The following is an 18309-nucleotide window of genomic DNA, read 5'->3' on the forward strand; positions in this document are numbered from 1 at the left end:
TAGCTCACAATGCTTATGAGCTTTATGAGTCATTTAATTAATAATAATATCACAATTAAGTTCACTTGAAGTGTGGCCCGGTCTGCGAAAAGGGGTCTTATAGCCTTTCCAAATTGTCAAGTTTGACTAATCATAACTCTTCATGTTTTCAACCTATCACCTTCATATTACATCAAGCCATAGTGCTATGCTAGGGGTACAAGGGTACTAAATGTCAGGGTGATATCACATTCACAAGTCAAATTACAGGTTGCCAAGTACATGCAATAGATGAATTTCATAATAAGGAATTTTAAACCGTTGCCTCTAGCAGCCTGAATTGTACATTATTTTGTAGGTGTGAATGTCAAAAGTAACGTCTCCAATTTTTAAAAGGATAGCATATATAGCTAGGTCATGAGATATGACATCTTAAAGTTTGCAGTTTTCCCATACATTTTCTATGGGAGGGGGTAACAGTTGCCCCTTCTGGGCAATCACATGGATAATGTATGGGAAAACCACAAATTTCAAAATGTCATATATCATGATCTATATACTCTATCGTTTTAAAATTTGGAGAGGTTAATTGTGAGATTCATACCTACAATAATGTTAAATTGAGAATTGACATTTGTTGTTTTCCCACACATTATTTATGTGATTGCCCAGAAGGGACAACTGTTGCCCCCTCTCATAGACAATGTATGGAAAAATGACACTTATATATGCTATCCTTTTATAATTAATTTTGGAGATGTTACTATAGACATTTACCCCTACAAATCAGTTGTTAGGGACAATTTTTGTTATTATGAAATTCATCCATTGAAAAGGCTATAAGAGACCACAAATATAGATGTGTGAATTTAGCTGATATTACTGTTACATGTTAGGTGTGTTTCTATAAAAGTGATAAGTAACATTACCATAAAATAAACTACAGAGTACAAATTATTAACAGATTCTTGTTGACATAATAGATATGAATTTTTATTTAGCTGAATTTCCGTATGTGAGAGTTGTGACTTTCTTCATATTTCCAGCTTATTGTGGCTTGTCATGCAATGGGATAATTGACACATGACCAAAATTTTATACATAGTCATTGTATAGTGATAGCCCACAAGCAACATTTCTGCTGGGAGCATGAGGTCAATATGATATTCAAGGAGGCATTCAAAAGTACTCTATAGATGTTGATGTATTTTGTTAAGGGTTGTAGTCCAGACACAAGATTATCACTGATCAAAACACCCAGCTGTGACCCAGGTCTTTGTGTGGAGTTTATAGGATTGCCATTGATGTTATAAGAAGTTGTAAATTTACATTTAAATGAGAGAGGAGTACTTTTGGAGGGTGGAATGGTAGAAGAGATGTTGTGCTCCAACTTGACAAGCAATTTAAATTGTGTTGTAGCTGCATATCACTAGGTACTTTAATGTGTCTAAAGCATTTTGTGTCATCTGCAAACAATAATACTTTACTATGAGCAACTGCACAGGGGATATCATTCATGTAAATAATGAATAATAGTGGTCGAAGAATACTACCTTGGGTACTTCTAATTCTACAGGAAGATGGGAATTACAACCATTGATTGATACAAATTGAGATCTGTTTGTTATATATGTCAGAAACCATGCCCAAAGCTCACCACCAATGTTAATGTAGAGGGTTTGTGAAGATATGAGGAATCAAAAGCTTTGGTGGTATTAGCAGGGGTGGATCTAGTATTTTTTTGAAAGGGGGGGCTAAGCCAGACAGGGACATAGGTGACTAGCCAGACACTTGATACCAAGCCTTCTCACAAGTCCCTAGTGGGATAGCACTTACATATAAGGAGTATTTTAAGGCAGAGACCAAGTGATAAAATTCATCTAGTATCTATAGATATTTGAAATAAAGACTACATTAGTGTGCGATACCTAGGGAAGGAAATTTGTGAAAATTAGACTCTCTAAAGGTGAATATTTTCAGTTGAAAATAATATCATTTACTTTTCCATTGTATCAAGACTAATTGCAATATATGCACACATAATAATAATAATAGTCACTACCAAGCATTTAGCTATAGCTATATTATACCATTATTACCTAACGGATCATCTCCTCTTAGCCATGTTCTAATCAGCTAAATCTGTGATATGGAAACAGGTATAGCTAAGTAGCAGTAGTGTTGAGCATAATGACACATTGAGGATCACAATTAGTATGCATGCTCCTTAGCTTAGTGACACCGCTTTGTTAACCTTAAGCACCATAAAAAGTGTAAAAGCAGAAGGCGGTCAGTTAGCTAGTAGCTATTAGTCCACTATAGTAACTTGCATGCATTTATGATGATGAGCTTTCCAAATTAATTTTCTGTTGTGATAGTCAACATATTTCTAGATCTGCCGGGTTATGAAGACTGATCTAGCTAGCTGCAAATGCCAGCACCATATAGCATGGGGTCATACCAGAAGGTATCTGATACAGATTTAACATTCGTAGACAAAAGTGGGTGAATATGCTATTGTTTAGCTGCCTTATCAGACTGTTGATTACCAAGACAACAGTTTTGCTAAATGGCTGAGTTGGTATAGCTATATACTGACTGTAACCAGATAAACCAACTAACACTTTGATTAAGAATCACCTCTTATAGCCATAGTGTAAAACACTGGATAAAACTAAACCCACAATTAAAACTTTTGTAACTATGGGGATGCAACCCACAATTGAAACCTTTTCTTGAAGAACTCTTGAGGAAAAGGAAGCTATATTCTACTGGAACAGAGTTGAACAATAGGTATAGTTACATAGACATCATTTGTGTTGATAGTGATGTATAGTTCCTGAATTAAGTCTGCTTTTGATACACATAGAGGATTTAGGGTTTTATTGGCCAAGCACTAACTTAAAAAGGAAAGGGGGGGAGCTACAGCTCCCTTCCTAAATCCGCCGCTGATTAGGTAAATAATATCCAATTGATGACAAGAAGTGTAAATATCAGACAGAAGTTGCTGAACTGTTGAATGATCTGAATAAATCCAAATTGAGCTGGGTTGATTTTACTGGTAACATGTCCAATAGATTTATCATACCAGAGACTCCCCGTTAAATAAAGACATTACAGAATCAACAGTTTCATTTGTCAGTGGATTCATACTTGAAAGATCCCAACAAGTGGCCTTGGATGGTACTTTCCCGGAACCAGTATCTGTTCAGTTGGGAGTTCCTCAGGGGACGGTTTTATGTTTCTCCTATATATATAAATGACATAAAAGAACATATAATTCACCACTATGACTATTACTGTCTACTATAATACAGAATCAGCACTACAAATGAGGATGCTATCAAACTTCAACATGACTTACACCAGCTATACAAAGTGGCAATTAAGATTTATTGAAACTAAATGCATTATTGTATGCACTTCACAAGAACCTTATTACCAATTATCTTCGACTATAAGTTACAGCTTAGATGCATCCAATCAACATTTCTACCTTGGTGTTACCTTAGACAACAAACTCCTTTCATGGTCTTCACACATTAATAATGTAGCTGCCCAAGGCAAATAGAACTCTAAACTTTCTACAGCGTAATCATCAGACGTCAAAGAATCAGCCTATCTTGCATTAGTTTGTCCTTCAGTGAAATATGCTGTAGTCGTTTGGGATCCATAACAATAACAATTAGAGAAAGTACAGCGTAGGGGCAGCTAGATGGTCCTGAATGACTTTGGCTGTTACAGCTCTGATGCAACATCTCTCCTCCTGGCCTAGCCTTCAATCATGACAAAAACTATCTAGATTACAAACATTTTTCAAAATTGTACATCAAGAGTCAATCCCTCCCCAGTTTATTCCAATGGAAAGATCTACCAGACTATATCACCCAAGACGATTTGACTCATCCACTTATTCACACCAACAAATATTTTATTTATCTATTTATTATCTGATTCATCCAAGGGTTGGCACCAAAAGGCTAGGCTTGCATGAGGGTGCTTCCCCAAAATATTACACACATGCGTATACATATAAGTTACAAAATTAGCTACACAGAACATGTACAAAAAGCAAGAAAACACAATACGTACATGCACACGCACACACAAGATAAAGCAACAGAAAGACCATGCAGAATCAAAAAGGTAATGCTTTATAGTGTCATGAAAAGCATTACAATTTGACAATGATAAAATGTTAAATGGAATTTCGTTCCAGATAAATGGTGTATTGCCAAAAAAGAGAATACTGGAGTGGGAGAACTATGGAAAGGGAATGCTGCCTTGTACAAGAGGACACAAAAGAACAAAAATCACTAAATTTAACAGCAATTTGATTGTTAATAATATTGTAAAGTAGATAGACTGTGAGATAATCACAACGAGATTTTAAAGATGGCCATCCTAACCACTCCAAACATTGATGTGATGATTTGGTCCAAGAAACACAGAAGGATCCCACCTACCACATACCCAACAAGCAGCACAACGTTGAATGTTTTCCAAAAGCTGATCATGAATGTTCTTTTGAGTAAAAGGATTCCATAGCTGACATTCATACTCCAACAAAGGGCGGACAACACATCTATAGGCAGTGGATTTAATTTGTGGAGTGGCACCTCATAGAGTGTGGGGCGTAAATAATTCAAACATTTGGTGGTCTTAGCCAGGGGTGTAGGGAGGGGGTTCCAAGGGGTTCAGGAACCCCCCTGTAAAATTTAAACTTTTGCAAGCAGGACCCTAACACACCATTTAGTGTGGCAGGACAAAATGAGTGAGAGTAATATAGTGTAATGGCACAGCACAACAATTGATAAAGCTTGCATTCATCTCTCAGGGAAGGATTCACAGAGGTAACATGAGCCTTGTTTAAAAGATCGATATACTCTAATAGAGCAGTCAGGTGTATACTCTAATAGAGCAGTCAGGTATATACTCTAATAGAGCAGTTAGGTATACTCTAATAGAACATGCATGTAAATATCCATATCCATATGAAGTTTTTCAGACATTCTAACATTAAATGCAAAACTGAGCATGACTGTTGTAGCCTTATGTGCGGTGTTTAACGATATAGAACTCCAGTTATTTATCACAAGTGTGTTATGCAAAATGAATTCATGCTATGCATATTTGTTGTAAGTCATGACATTTGTATCAGTGGATTCATGGTTCCTATACCAGTGTCTGTGTGTTATGCTGTCTGTTTCCACTAGGTAGCTCTTTATCTAGTACTACCAGGGGCACTTATATGCATTATAATTGATGTACTTTTTCATAGATATAGCAATTTGTTGAGTTTTGATTCATTAAAATATTGAAAGTCTCTCAGCGGCTGGGGGCTGTGCCCCCGACCTCTGCTTCTGGTAACTCAATACTGCTGTTGGACCCCCCCTTGAAAAAATCCCTGGCTACGCCCATGTTAGCAGCAATAATTCTACAATGTTTGGACCAACATTAATTATTAGTGGTACGAAGCCCCAAATAGCATACTGAGTTGGACCAACAAAGTGGTATATCATTCACAGAGTAAGTAGCAATAATTGGAGAATGCTTGTTTGTTATGCACAGAGCCTCACATTTAGGTGGACTAAGGCAAATTAGTTGCCAGTGATCTGACCAGAAATAGACACTATTCAAATCTTCTTTAGTGCACCAAGGCATAAACTTCCAAAATTTAGTCACGATTTTAAAATTCTGTAACTCTGTAATGGAAAGTGCTATTACCATGAAATTTGGAATAGTTATACAAAATTAGGCACCTGCAATTTGAGTCAATTTTCAGGTTGTTTCAAAGTTGCATTTCTAAGTTACAGACCTATCACTTCATAAATCCTGATTTTTCACGAAAAATGCATCAAGTCAGTGACAGTTTAAGATAAACTAGATTTACAGCATTTGATGTGTTCACCTATGGTACTGTGAAAAAGTTACAGAGCATTTTCTTGATTGCTGTTTTAGAATGAGTTATACAAGCAAATAACTGAAAAACTTAAAAACGCATCAACTACTGCACACTTGCAGGAATCTAAATTCTTTTCACAGAATAGAATGTATATTATATATGTAAAAAGTTACAGAACCATTTTAGCATAGCTTATTTGGTTGGGTAAATATTGCTCAATCTTTGCATGCGTGTAGAAATTTTCACTTTAAAATCAATTTAAAGTATGAGTTAATTGGCCTAAATTTTGTTCAGCAGTCCATAAAAAGCAACGCAAAAAGTGTGTGAGCTGGTAAGAAGTTGCAGTTTTAAAGTTCAAAATTTTTTTTTGGAAGTTTATGCCTAGGCGCACTGTTGTAGATCACAGTCACTACTTCACTTAATCTCTTTATACAGTGCTACATCATCAGTGAAAACATTAAGCTCAGAGTGAGATATAACTTTACGTAAATCATTGAAGTACAAAAGAAACAGTAGTGGTCCAAGAACTGAACCCTGAGGCACCCCCAAGAAAACTGGAAACCAATCAGAGTAGCAGCCATTCACCACCACCTGTTGGAGACGATTGGTCAGAACACCTCTCAACCATTTCATAAGTGACCCTGTAATCCTTATTGCATTGAGCTTAAGACACTCGGCTTGAGAAGCAGGCACTCAAAGGCCTTTGCATAATCAAAGAATATGCAATGAGTAGTACTCCGATGTTCAAGACAAGACTATTCTAGAACAATAAAGGATTGTAACAATCTACAAAATATCCTGTGATTGTACCAATTCAGTACTTTTTTCCTGAGCACATCAGCTGTACTGTCTGCTCAGTAATACATAAATAAACAAGATCAGTGAAAGGCCAATGAAACTTGATTACCAGTTCTTGCTCAGAGTTTTGAAAATTTGATGTGGGCAGGCGGGCAGTTATTATTCATATTTTCCAAAAGCACAACACACATCCCAAACATGAAGATTTCTGCCAAAAAACAGTGAGATCTACGTTGATTACTCTTGCATTAAATAGCTAAAGTACGTTACTGATCTATAACAAGTGATTTTTCCATTAGAATATAGCTGATTGCTCTATTATAGAGTAAAAGTGACTGTTCTATTAGAGTATTTTGATCTGAAATACCAATAATGAATTCCTTGCGGGTGTAGTGATCAAAAGCATTAATCTCGCGGGGCCAGACCCACTCTTCGCGCGCCGCTTATCGATTGATAATTATAAGCGCCTAGCCTCGAGACTACAAAAGCATGCGGGCGATGACGCGAAACTGCTAATTAAGTTTCATTGGCCAAAAGGAGTGAATGACTAATACATAATAATTGCATAAACAAACACCAGGCTACAAAGGTAGCTAATTGGTGAGACTAATTGGTGACATCCTCCGATCCCGCGTGGCCAGACCGTTTTTATCGAGTATCGTTATGCAACGAGAAGCATATCGCGAAAATAATAATTTTGTCACGTGCGCATCTGTACACGTGATGTAGGAAAGCGCGAAATTAGTAATGGATCAGCTGGGAAAAGATTTGCCAGACATGCAGAATGTCGATGGAACTGTTGAACAGTCTGAAGTGAGTTTTCTTGATATTATATCGCTGATCCCTATAACTGTAGTCTAGCATAAATAACCTTGTGCGTCACAAGTTCCCTGGCCACCTCCAGCCGTGCAGCTAATCTGTTAGCTAGAAAGCCTTACAAGTGCTAGTGTAAACGCATTCCAAAATGGTTTGAGGCGACTTCAAAGTAGTTTAGCTAAACCACCTCAGCAGGTGGTTTGAAGCTGTTTAAAACCACTTAGAATATTAGTGTAAACAGGTGACAACTGTTAATCCAGTTTAACTATGGCGAGTTGAGGCTTATTGTGGACTAACAGTGAAGTAAAAGTTCTAATTACAATCTGGAGTGATGATAAGATTCAACACCAACTTGATGGAGCACAAAACTGTCCTTGAGAAGGTAGCTAGAAAAATGGCAGAATTAGGCTATGAAAGACACTGGGTACAATGTAGAATATGAAAACTGATCAACAGACAAATAGGAAAGGGAAGGAAAGCACTTTGAATTACTTGACAAAATCATGTGTAAACGTGCTGATGTAAAGCATACAAGGGAGTAGTGGCGATGGTGATGTCAGTATTACTGTATTAGTCAAGGATACTAGTTGATGATGTAGAGCATTCACTGTTTGATGACAGTTTGACACAAGTTGATCTCACTCAACTAGATGATGATCTCACACAGGTTGACGCTGACCTTCTTGCAGCTTGCCTTCTACTTTGTAACAACTTGAGAAGTAACCACATGCTTAGTAGACAACGTACTAACTCCATTGCTAAACCTCGTGGTGAAAAGTACAGCTTGTTAAAGTGCTTATGATTTTAGGTGCTTGTTAAAATTAAATTAACACTTAGGGATTGACCTAAACCACTTGACCATAACAACAGTGTAAACCCACTGCAACTGCATTAGAAATAAACCAGTTTAAAGCTAGTGTAAACGGGCTTATAAAAGACCTAGCTAATTTGCCAGAATCTACGAAGACTTTTAATAAGGGTTGGTTAAAGCCAGCTGCCTTTGGCGGTTCATGTCTAAAAGGAGTGTACAGAGAGTTTGTGTCACAACTCCAATACACTTTAATAGTGTCAGGCTTACTGCATACGTTTATGTACACTTACAGTGAGCACATGTGCATGTTATGTTACATACAATTTTCTTGTGCTTAGTTTTATACTAGAGTATATTATAGGTGGAACTGCACTTAGTTTTATACTAGAGTATATTATAGGTGGAACTGCACTTAGTTTTATACTAGAGTATATTATAGGTGGAACTGCACTTAGTTTTATACTAGAGTATATTATAGGTGGAACTGCACTTAGTTTTATACTAGAGTATATAATAGGTGGAACTGCACTTAGTTTTATACTAGAGTATATTATAGGTGGAACTGCACTTAGTTTTATACTAGAGTATATTATAGGTGGAACTGCACTTAGTTTTATACTAGAGTATATTATAGGTGGAACTGCACTTAGTTTTATACTAGAGTATATTATAGGTGGAACTGCACTTAGTTTTATACTAGAGTATATTATAGGTGGAACTGCACTTAGTTTTATACTAGAGTATATTATAGGTGGAACTGCACTTAGTTTTATACTAGAGTATATTATAGGTGGAACTGCACTTAGTTTTATACTAGAGTATATTATAGGTGGAACTGCACTTATGCACCACATACACCCAAATGATAATTTGGTTGAGCACCACTTAATTGTTCTAGGTAACATCAGTGAAACATGCCTGCACCATCTGTGTTAGGTCATACGCAGCAGAAGGTATCTCCTGAATAAGCACCTCAAGGAAGCCCATGGACTGGAGGGTGACAAGTGCACTAGGAATTTTAACTGCCATTTCAAATGTGGTGTAAGGCCATATAGGACCAACACAGAGTTACTGCATCACTGTGAAGAAGTTCATCAAACTTCTCTAGGTAACTACTATACATAGCACAGACTTCACATGTTGTGTTCACATGTGACCAGATTTACAAAAAGTACCTTTTCACAAATGACCCATTTATTTGAACTTCGCATCTTCATAACCTTTTATTAAATAATTTTCCCTGAGTGAAGCCACCATATTTGGCTACACTTTGATATAATAATTAGTATTAGAAGTCAGCTTTTGTAAATATAAGTTTGTTGACATGTCAAATGTGTGAAAAGGTACTTTTTGCAAACCAGTCACATAATGTCAAACTCACGCACACATACACACACAAATATTGCATAATGCAGAGCCCAATATTTGTACACAGGAAAGAAAGAGTTTAACTTCTCTACTATGGCAGAATTTTTTGCCTGGAAAAATGAAGAGGAATCATCTACCAAGACATCGTATGTTAGAACACAACAGACATATCATCCCGCATCTAGAGGTATTGTGTATTCAACTATTAGACAAGTACTTGATAATGACCTACAACATTAGTTCTATGTTGTGTTACGTCTGATATATGATTACTTCTTTAATGTGTTGGATAATACAGTACACGTTATGAGTGACTGTTCTATTCTTGCAGACATTAAAGAACGGCTATTTTATATATGTTGTCGTAGTGGACACTATCAGGAGAACACCAGGACAAGAATTACAAGTAAGAGGAGGCATAACCAGAAGGACAGCAGGAAGATTAATGATACATGCCTGTCACGAATATATACGAACCACTTCAATGATGGCCATATCGAAATAGAATACATACCTGCTCACACTGGTCATGAACTAAATCGTGATGAAATCAACTACATTCCACTGCCAGAAAATGCTAAAGAGGAAATTGCTACCAAGCTAAGCCTTGGTGTAAACCCTTCTCGGATCTTAAGTGGTAAAGCATTTTGTCTATCATTGTATACCCGTATAGTAGTTGCAAATATTTTAGTACAGTATATATACTATCACTGCATACATATGTATATGTGTACGTGCGTGTGTGTGTCACTGCATGGTAAAGTTTACATACTTACACAATACTATAACTCTAGATGCCCGTGGAACAGTGGGAGACCGGAGAAACCGTGATTTCTTTGATGAAAATTTAGCACGACAACATGTAATGACAAAAACAGACATAAAGAATATTGAAACAAAGGTGAAAGATTTCAGCATTAAACGACATCAGAATGATGCCACTTCAGTCAATTTAATTGTAGAAGAACTCAGGAATGAGCCATACAATCCTGTACTGATATACACGCCACAGGGTAGAGCAGAGCCTCAATTCCCCACACTTCAAGATGAAACATTTGTGTTGGCCATACAAACCAAGTTTCAAAAGGATTTGTATGAGGCACATGCATCCACAATTTTGTGCATTGATTCAACCCACGGGACGAATCAATACCGATTCAACCCACGGGACGAATCAATACCGATTCAAATTAATCACTTGTGTTGTACCTGACGACCATGGTAAAGGTATGTAATAGTGTGCACTTGTCCCAGTGTTTACCCTGGATTGTTTTGTTGTTCACTGGGCAAGAACACTTGCATAACTTTACACCTTTACACTCTACCAAGTGGGGTCCAATATCTACAGACACAGACATACTATCCTTATCCAATTTACCATTTTGGGTACCACCATAATCAACAGTATGGCCCATCATTGCTGTAACATAGGGTAATCATCTTTCAGAGGTAAATTGTATTGAGTTATGACCTGTTGGGACCAAAATCTTTGTTATTGTGGAGGTTTCTTTTGTGTCTACAATTCAGAAGTTTGTTAAGAGAGACTCCCTCATCCACATAATACTACTACATACAGTGTAGTTCATGCCTAAATTTAAATGAAAACGTGGTAATGTTGTTGAATCTACAGACATGCATATACCATACAAATATGCACATAAGGTGTGTCTGGTGGTAAATTCATTAGTAAGTCTATAGTGATAACACTGGTTATGGATGATAATGGGACATCACAAACATAACAATTCACCTTTGAACCTTGCAAATTACATCATGGGTACAGCACATTGATCATTAGGCTGTGCATACATGTACATGTGTTGTATAGGTAAACCAGTGGCATGGTGCTTATCTGACCATGAATCCAGTGATGTCATTGAGGTATTTCTGAGAAGTGTTCAAGCCAGGTCACCATTAACAAGTGTTAATGTCATGATGACAGATGATGGTATGGCTACTTGTTATATGAAATACTTTAAACCATAGTGTAATGCTTGTAGACAACACTGGATGGTCAGCTGCACGAAATGTTTTTGGTGAGATTAGACATTTACTGTGTAGATGGCATGTGGATAGGTAAGATCTTGTACTGTATGTATATTGATGGTAAGCAGTATGTTATTTTGATATTTTAAGGTGAATTAGGTGTGACTACACCTACATTAATGTAATCGTGCATATTGAATAGTTTTGTGTAATATACCATATTACATGTATGTGGTTAAATACCATGGCTACTTTTTTACCACACTCTCAAAATGAGTGTGCTAATGAATAGGAGTAACTACTGTTAATGGGTGCCTACTATTTGAAGGTGGCATAACAGTTTAAGTGTGGTGACTATTTACATACTACAAGTATTCATTTCACTGAATTCTACATTTCTAGTGGTAGTCCGTACATTCACTGTTTTCAATGTTAAATTTGTTGTATACAAACCATTTATGTACGTACGCACTTTGATACAGAGCCTGGAAGAATAAAATAAGATCAGTGGCATCATAGCATCAGAAGGAGCTCTATCAAACCTTGTGTATTCTGTCCTCTGAGCTGGATTCACCAACATTTGAGACCAGAATGGCTCAGTTCATCAAAGTATGGACCCCCCTTGAGCCAGACTTTGTTAAATATTTCAGCAATCATTATCAAAGTCGAGCAGGTACACATACTGTACATGTAGTGTATCACAACTGAATCAGCACATGATGTCATAGATACATGTGTGCGTGTATAGATAATACAGTTTTGTATGTATTTTACCCATGTTTCACATAAGTATCAACAGAGAAGTGGGAAACATGTCATCGGCACTTCAAGCATGGAGATACAGACACAAACATGTATCTAGAAAGGTAAAGTTTTTATATAATATCTCACAACAGTCGTAATTATACTTACTTTACAGTTTTCACAATCAGCTGAAAACCAATTATCTCAACGGCAAGGTTAATCGCAGGGTTGATTTCCTAATCCATCATTTGCTTGAGTATGAAAAAGATCAATTCTTCCGCTATAAAAGAGATCATCTGTTGCCACCACCTATGCACAAGAGAATCCAACAGGAGTTAAGTCACCATCAAAGAGGTATGAAGATCCCTGCAACCAAAGTTAAGGTATGTAAGTTACATAAGCCATTTCTACAATACTGTAGCTAGCTAGTGTACAATTGAATCTAGAATTATGTATTTATAATTATCTCATATAGTCACCTGGGGATTTAATCCACTATAAGCCATGCAGTAAAAAATCTTGTTGTGCCTTGTAGCAGTTGCTGTTAACGTCCTATGGACTACAAATTAAGCTCCTGTAATGTTGTACAAGACCTTTCATTAAGGTAGCACCCCCGGCCTTAATTTAGGATCTGACGTTTATTTGAGCCCAGCTTTAATACAGATAAAGTGTTATCTGTAATACAGATAAATACAGTAAGTTATCTGGTATCTCAGTGTGTGGGCAGGTCACCGTGAGTTATGAGGTTTATAATAACATTTAGTGATGATAATACCACCCACAACATGATAAGAATAATATTATGGAAGTATGGATGTACACCTAGTATAAGTGGATACAATTGGGTAACTCAAGTAGTAGTGAAGATGCAGTAAACGTACATTAATAATTTCAGGAAATCAATGATGGCATGTGGCACGTTGATAGTGTGTCAGGAAATACTCCTCAAGAGTACATGGTAGTCAGATCCCAAGCTGCTTCCTGTGCTGAGTGTAAATCAGAAAGCAGAATCTGTACTGCCACTGAATGCAATTGTCTTTGCATCCACATGTACAAATGTGACAGTAAATGCTACGCTTTTAATAATGGTCACATATGCAAACATATCCACCGGATCCATTCCCTTTCACACATACAACCACAAGACACCACAGTGGAACCCACAGAAGAAGAACCAGTTGGCACAGGACAACAGTGTGTGGATGCAGATTATGTTGAACCCAGTATAGTTTACTCCGAATCAACACATAATCCACAAAAAGGTATATATGTACATTTCTATAGAAATACTATAACAGAGTTTTCCCCAGAAATAGAAAATAGAGTGGTTAAACTACTCTACATGTATAAATTTGCTACTCAAATGAAATTCATTTGCAATATTTGTATTTCTTTATCTGTACAGATTTTAAGCAGAATAGTACATATAGCACAGTGTTGCACACTGCTCTATGACCCTTTAGGGGAAGCCTCTGCATTTAGGAGGTACATATTGTACATGCACTTACTAGATGTGCTTTCACAGATCATTCAGTCAAGCTCCAAACTTTCAACATGCTATTTTACTCCGCAAACCTTGTCCATAAGTCCAGTCTGCAGAATAAATTAGGTCATAGTAATGGATGTAACTAGTATAAATGACATACAGGTATGCCGATAATGAAGAAAAGGCTAAAATCATTCACAAGCTTGAAAATGACCAGAATGAGGTATACTGACTTACTGTTGTAGTGGGGTAAAATTGTATGCACATGCTTACAAACATAACATAGGCTATCAAATGTAATTGTTTATTTATATACTTTGTGTGGGAAGATAAAAGACCTGAAGAGTGCTTTATTACTCATAAAGTATCATTTATGGAAATGAAGAATAGATATGTGTCAGATACAGTACGGTTATGAAAAGTGCAGGCAGATTTTAATTTATTTATGGACACATGCCCAATTTTAAAACAATCCTACAGTAATTGTACACCTCTATGTTCCATGACTATAAAAATACACTAAAGGTCTGTGATAGAAAAATTCCATAGCTTGAGATGAACATACTCCAAGGAAGACAACTAAAAGATATCACATTCCTTAAGCACTGCCTACATATGTTTGCGTACAAGACTAATACACCAGTCAGCTTCACACCAGTTAGCTTCACACCATACTGTATTGGTCTCTTGACACTGCCCTCTCTGTGCTATACATTTTGCACACATGCACAATACATAAATAAATGTTGACATATATACAATAACTGTACATATATACAATAACTGTACATATATACAATAACTGTACATATATACAATAACTGTACATATATACAATAACTGTACATATATACAATAACTGTACATATATACAATAACTGTATTTAAGGAAACGAAACAAGAAACAACAGGAGTGGAGACAGAACCATGCAAGTTACAGAAAGGTAAAGGTGTGTACAAATAATTACACATAATATTGTGGCAAAGACACTCTTGTAAACACTGACACTGTTTGGGTACTGATAACGAAACAACTTTTAGATCACATTCAAGTAGCAGTATACGTACATTTTGTTGCGTACAAGTAATAATACGTACAATGTTATGTTACAGATGACCAACAACACATACTGGGTACAGATAATGAAACTAAATCAGAATCAAAGTCAGGTATTGCTTTGACTACCTATGTATGTACGTAGATCATATATATGATATACGTAATAGTTGACACAGATAACCAAGAGCATGCAATGACTGTTGATGACAATAAAGCTGTTGCATGTAAACAACTTCAGGACTATATTGACTATACTAGATATACACATATACTATATTATATACTATATTATACACCAGGTCAGAAGCGAGTGAGATGTGGAGAATGTACAGGTTGCATTTCTTCAAATTGTGAAATTTGCAAGTATTGCCGTGACAATCCTAAGTATGGTGAGCCAGGAAAACTAAAGAAAGCATGCCTTCAACGGAAATGCATCAAGATGCAAAAGAGAGCTGATACAGAAATGTATATAAACAAACCAACATTGAAACCCAGTATGTATAGCAACAGATATCTAATTTCATTCACACTGCACTATTCTCAGGCAATCATCAACAGACAACAACAGACAGATACTCTAGTGAAGATGCTATGAAGGTACCGTATGTCCAGGTACAAATACATTGGTATCTATCCTGTAATTTTTCACAGAAAATATACTCTCCTTTTCCATGTTTCCTTAAACCACCTAGCCTAGCTGTACCAGACATGATGGTTCCAGATGACATTGTAAAAATATCGACAATGACTCCTAGTACTGGATACACAGTTTTAAAGCCTTTTTTTATGTAAACAACAAAGAGAAGTTGATAGAGTTTTGGGGGATGGTAACTGCTTGTTTAGAGCATTGTCGAAAGCCATCACTGGGGTAGAGGATTACCACTCTCATTTACATAAAACAATTGCTGAATTTGAGTCAGATAACTGCACTTTGTTTAAGCCCATCCATGAAGCTATACTATCAACTAACTTTGAAACTCACATTATAGAACTTTGCGTGGGCGAGATCAAAGGAAAAAGTGTACTTTAAATTTCATAAAGTACACTCTTTCAGCCGGCCAACTGTTTCATCGACCACAAAGAGTGCTTTATTGCACCGCAAAGAGTGCTTTATTGTGAATAAAGCACTCTTTGCGGTGCAATAAAGCACTCTTTGCGGTGCAATAAAGCACAGTTGCTCACGTGCCTTTGTGTAGGCTAATAGCCTACGGGGCTCGTGCCAGTACGACTAATCACCCAAGCCGGCGAAGGCTGATAGCCTCGCCGCGCTGACTGATCAATCACCCCAGCAGATACGAGTTCCACCACTGGATTGCTTTTATAGACATACCTAAATGCTTCGATGATGGGTGGGAGAAGGTAACGTTGCTGTTACGTTTGTTAATGTAAACGGACAAGTCCTGGAGATATCACGGAAATACTTCACCATGTGACTCACAATAGAATCGATTGTGGGTTGCGAGCAAAACCTGCCGAAAGACACGATGAACGTCTACTATGCCAAACTATGGTGAAATACGCGTGAGTTACTTTGTTAAACTAATTTCTGTGCGTTCAGGCTGCTAATAGTTCGTGCAACGCTTGTTAATTACTAGTCCTAGTGTATGGTGAAGCTACACGACTAGATAGTTCCATAAATCATTTAAAGCATAGCCTTGCTCGTGCTATATGAAAAATAAAGTACTCGGCCGTGCGCCTCGTACTTTATTTTTTACTTTATTTTTCATATAGCACTCGCGGCTATGCTTTAACATATACTTAAAAACATCAAGAAGCTTTACATTTGGGGTACTACCACAGAAATAATTGCAGCTGCTACTCTTTTTCAAGTAGAAGTTTATGTAGCTACTGATAGCTACAGACCAGGAAGTGTTACATGGCTTTTATACATGCCAAAAACCAGTCTCACTTTTGAAGAATGCACCAATAACATACATAAATAGACATAAATTTACTCAAGAAAATCAGCTACAGTGGATTGAACTCACCCATGTATCCTCCATTCATTTTGATACCACAAAGCCAGTTAAAGGCCTCAAGTTGAATCATCCCAAACTAGAAGGCACATCAATTGCATTAAATCTGCTATAGACAACGATTTGTAAATACTAGTTGCTTATGTACAATATTTGACACGTCATTACCATACAAGATTATCATTAATATTGTCTTTCATCTGATTTATGTGATACACAAACTCAGTTTAAAAAAAGGTAAAAAAAGTAATAAAATGGTCACTGCAGCTACACCAGTTGATTAATTTCTGCAAACTAACCTGGAGAACTAATTCACAGTGCTTTTGTTTAATTGTAACACTAATGTAGTGAAGGTTAATGGTTGTCAAGATATCGAAATAGCTCAGAACGTTCCCTTCCAAATATCCACCATTCAATTCGCCATAGAAAAGTAAGTGATTTTAAACCTTAAAATGATGCGCTTAAATTTCCTGATTTCCTTCTGCTATAGCTCATCTTAATCACTATCCACTGCTCTTTCCAAATCTGGTTCAGTATCTATCATGTGTCACAGGTTATTACACCTTTAATTGTATGCTCCCGAAATACCCACTACAAAATGTATGGAGAAATTTGCCATACCCAGTCGGTTCAGGCCATTTTGACTCACCAAAATTTCCATGAATTGGACTTCTTTTGGCATCATTGTACTCGCAGAGAGTTGCTCTACATGTATCAAACTTGGAAAGTTACTATACAGACTAGAGGTAGGCGGTACACGATGATCAATTTAATTTTTCAATCGAAATGTATTGGACATGCCTGTTCCAGCTGGCATTTAGCCATGAACAAAAGTATAGCAAATGTCTGCAAACTACTTGATATGAATACATGCACTACACTCACACGTGCAGCACGTCTACCCAGTTGACTCAATCACCTGTGCAATACTCAGGTACCTACAGGTCAGTGCTGGCATATCTTCCTGGGGGGCAGGACTAGCACTAAACAGGAGCCTGTATCATATTTCACAGGTGAAGGTATGGGCACAAAAATTATTCGTATACAGTTACACAAACACTAACAAATTCGTGCCATGTATCTTAGCATTCAACCCACCGGTCAGGTTCTGAGTGGGGGCGCTCCTCTGGTTCACGTCCTTGATCACGAACTCGACCACGAAGAGACCCGTACGGATGATTTAGAGTACTGGTAACTGAAGCGCACGTGACAAAAATATTATTTTCGAAATATGCTTCTCGTTGCATAACGATACTCGTTTTTATCCGCACAGCGCTTATCGATTGGAAATTATAAGCGCCTCCCGCCCTGGCGGTGCTAAGCTGTAAATACAACTATTGGTGTACTCACCAACAAGCTCAATAAGATGCGACGAAACAC

At 37.0% G+C, this 18309-nt stretch overlaps 1 protein-coding gene and 1 long non-coding RNA gene across 4 annotated transcripts; one reads left to right on the plus strand and one right to left on the minus strand.

The window, feature by feature from the left end:
• The first annotated feature begins 9758 nt into the window (after positions 1 to 9758).
• On the plus strand, positions 9759 to 15565 carry LOC136257193 (uncharacterized). Its single transcript, XM_066050265.1, has 13 exons — positions 9759 to 9864; positions 10009 to 10314; positions 10472 to 10904; positions 11506 to 11625; positions 11678 to 11753; positions 12463 to 12529; positions 12583 to 12790; positions 13303 to 13669; positions 14056 to 14116; positions 14783 to 14843; positions 15007 to 15063; positions 15253 to 15447; positions 15498 to 15565. The coding sequence occupies exons 4-12, from the start codon at positions 11620 to 11622 to the stop codon at positions 15265 to 15267; spliced, it is 918 nt and encodes a 305-aa protein (XP_065906337.1). The 5' UTR covers positions 9759 to 9864; positions 10009 to 10314; positions 10472 to 10904; positions 11506 to 11619; the 3' UTR covers positions 15268 to 15447; positions 15498 to 15565.
• Positions 12290 to 18153, minus strand: LOC136257197 (uncharacterized). Of its 3 annotated transcripts, none has more exons than XR_010701830.1 (6): positions 18028 to 18153; positions 16942 to 17008; positions 13916 to 14000; positions 13289 to 13388; positions 12576 to 12773; positions 12290 to 12521 (listed from the first exon to the last, which is right to left on the minus strand). It is a non-coding gene; the product is annotated as an uncharacterized lncRNA (long non-coding RNA). The 3 variants fall into 3 exon arrangements; XR_010701828.1 differs by having other exon boundaries at positions 13289 to 13393; XR_010701829.1 differs by lacking the exon at positions 13289 to 13388.
• Positions 18154 to 18309: the final 156 nt, after the last annotated feature.

This window comes from Dysidea avara, chromosome 6 (assembly GCF_963678975.1).
Source record: "Dysidea avara chromosome 6, odDysAvar1.4, whole genome shotgun sequence".
NCBI classification, from domain to species: Eukaryota; Metazoa; Porifera; class Demospongiae; order Dictyoceratida; family Dysideidae; genus Dysidea; species Dysidea avara.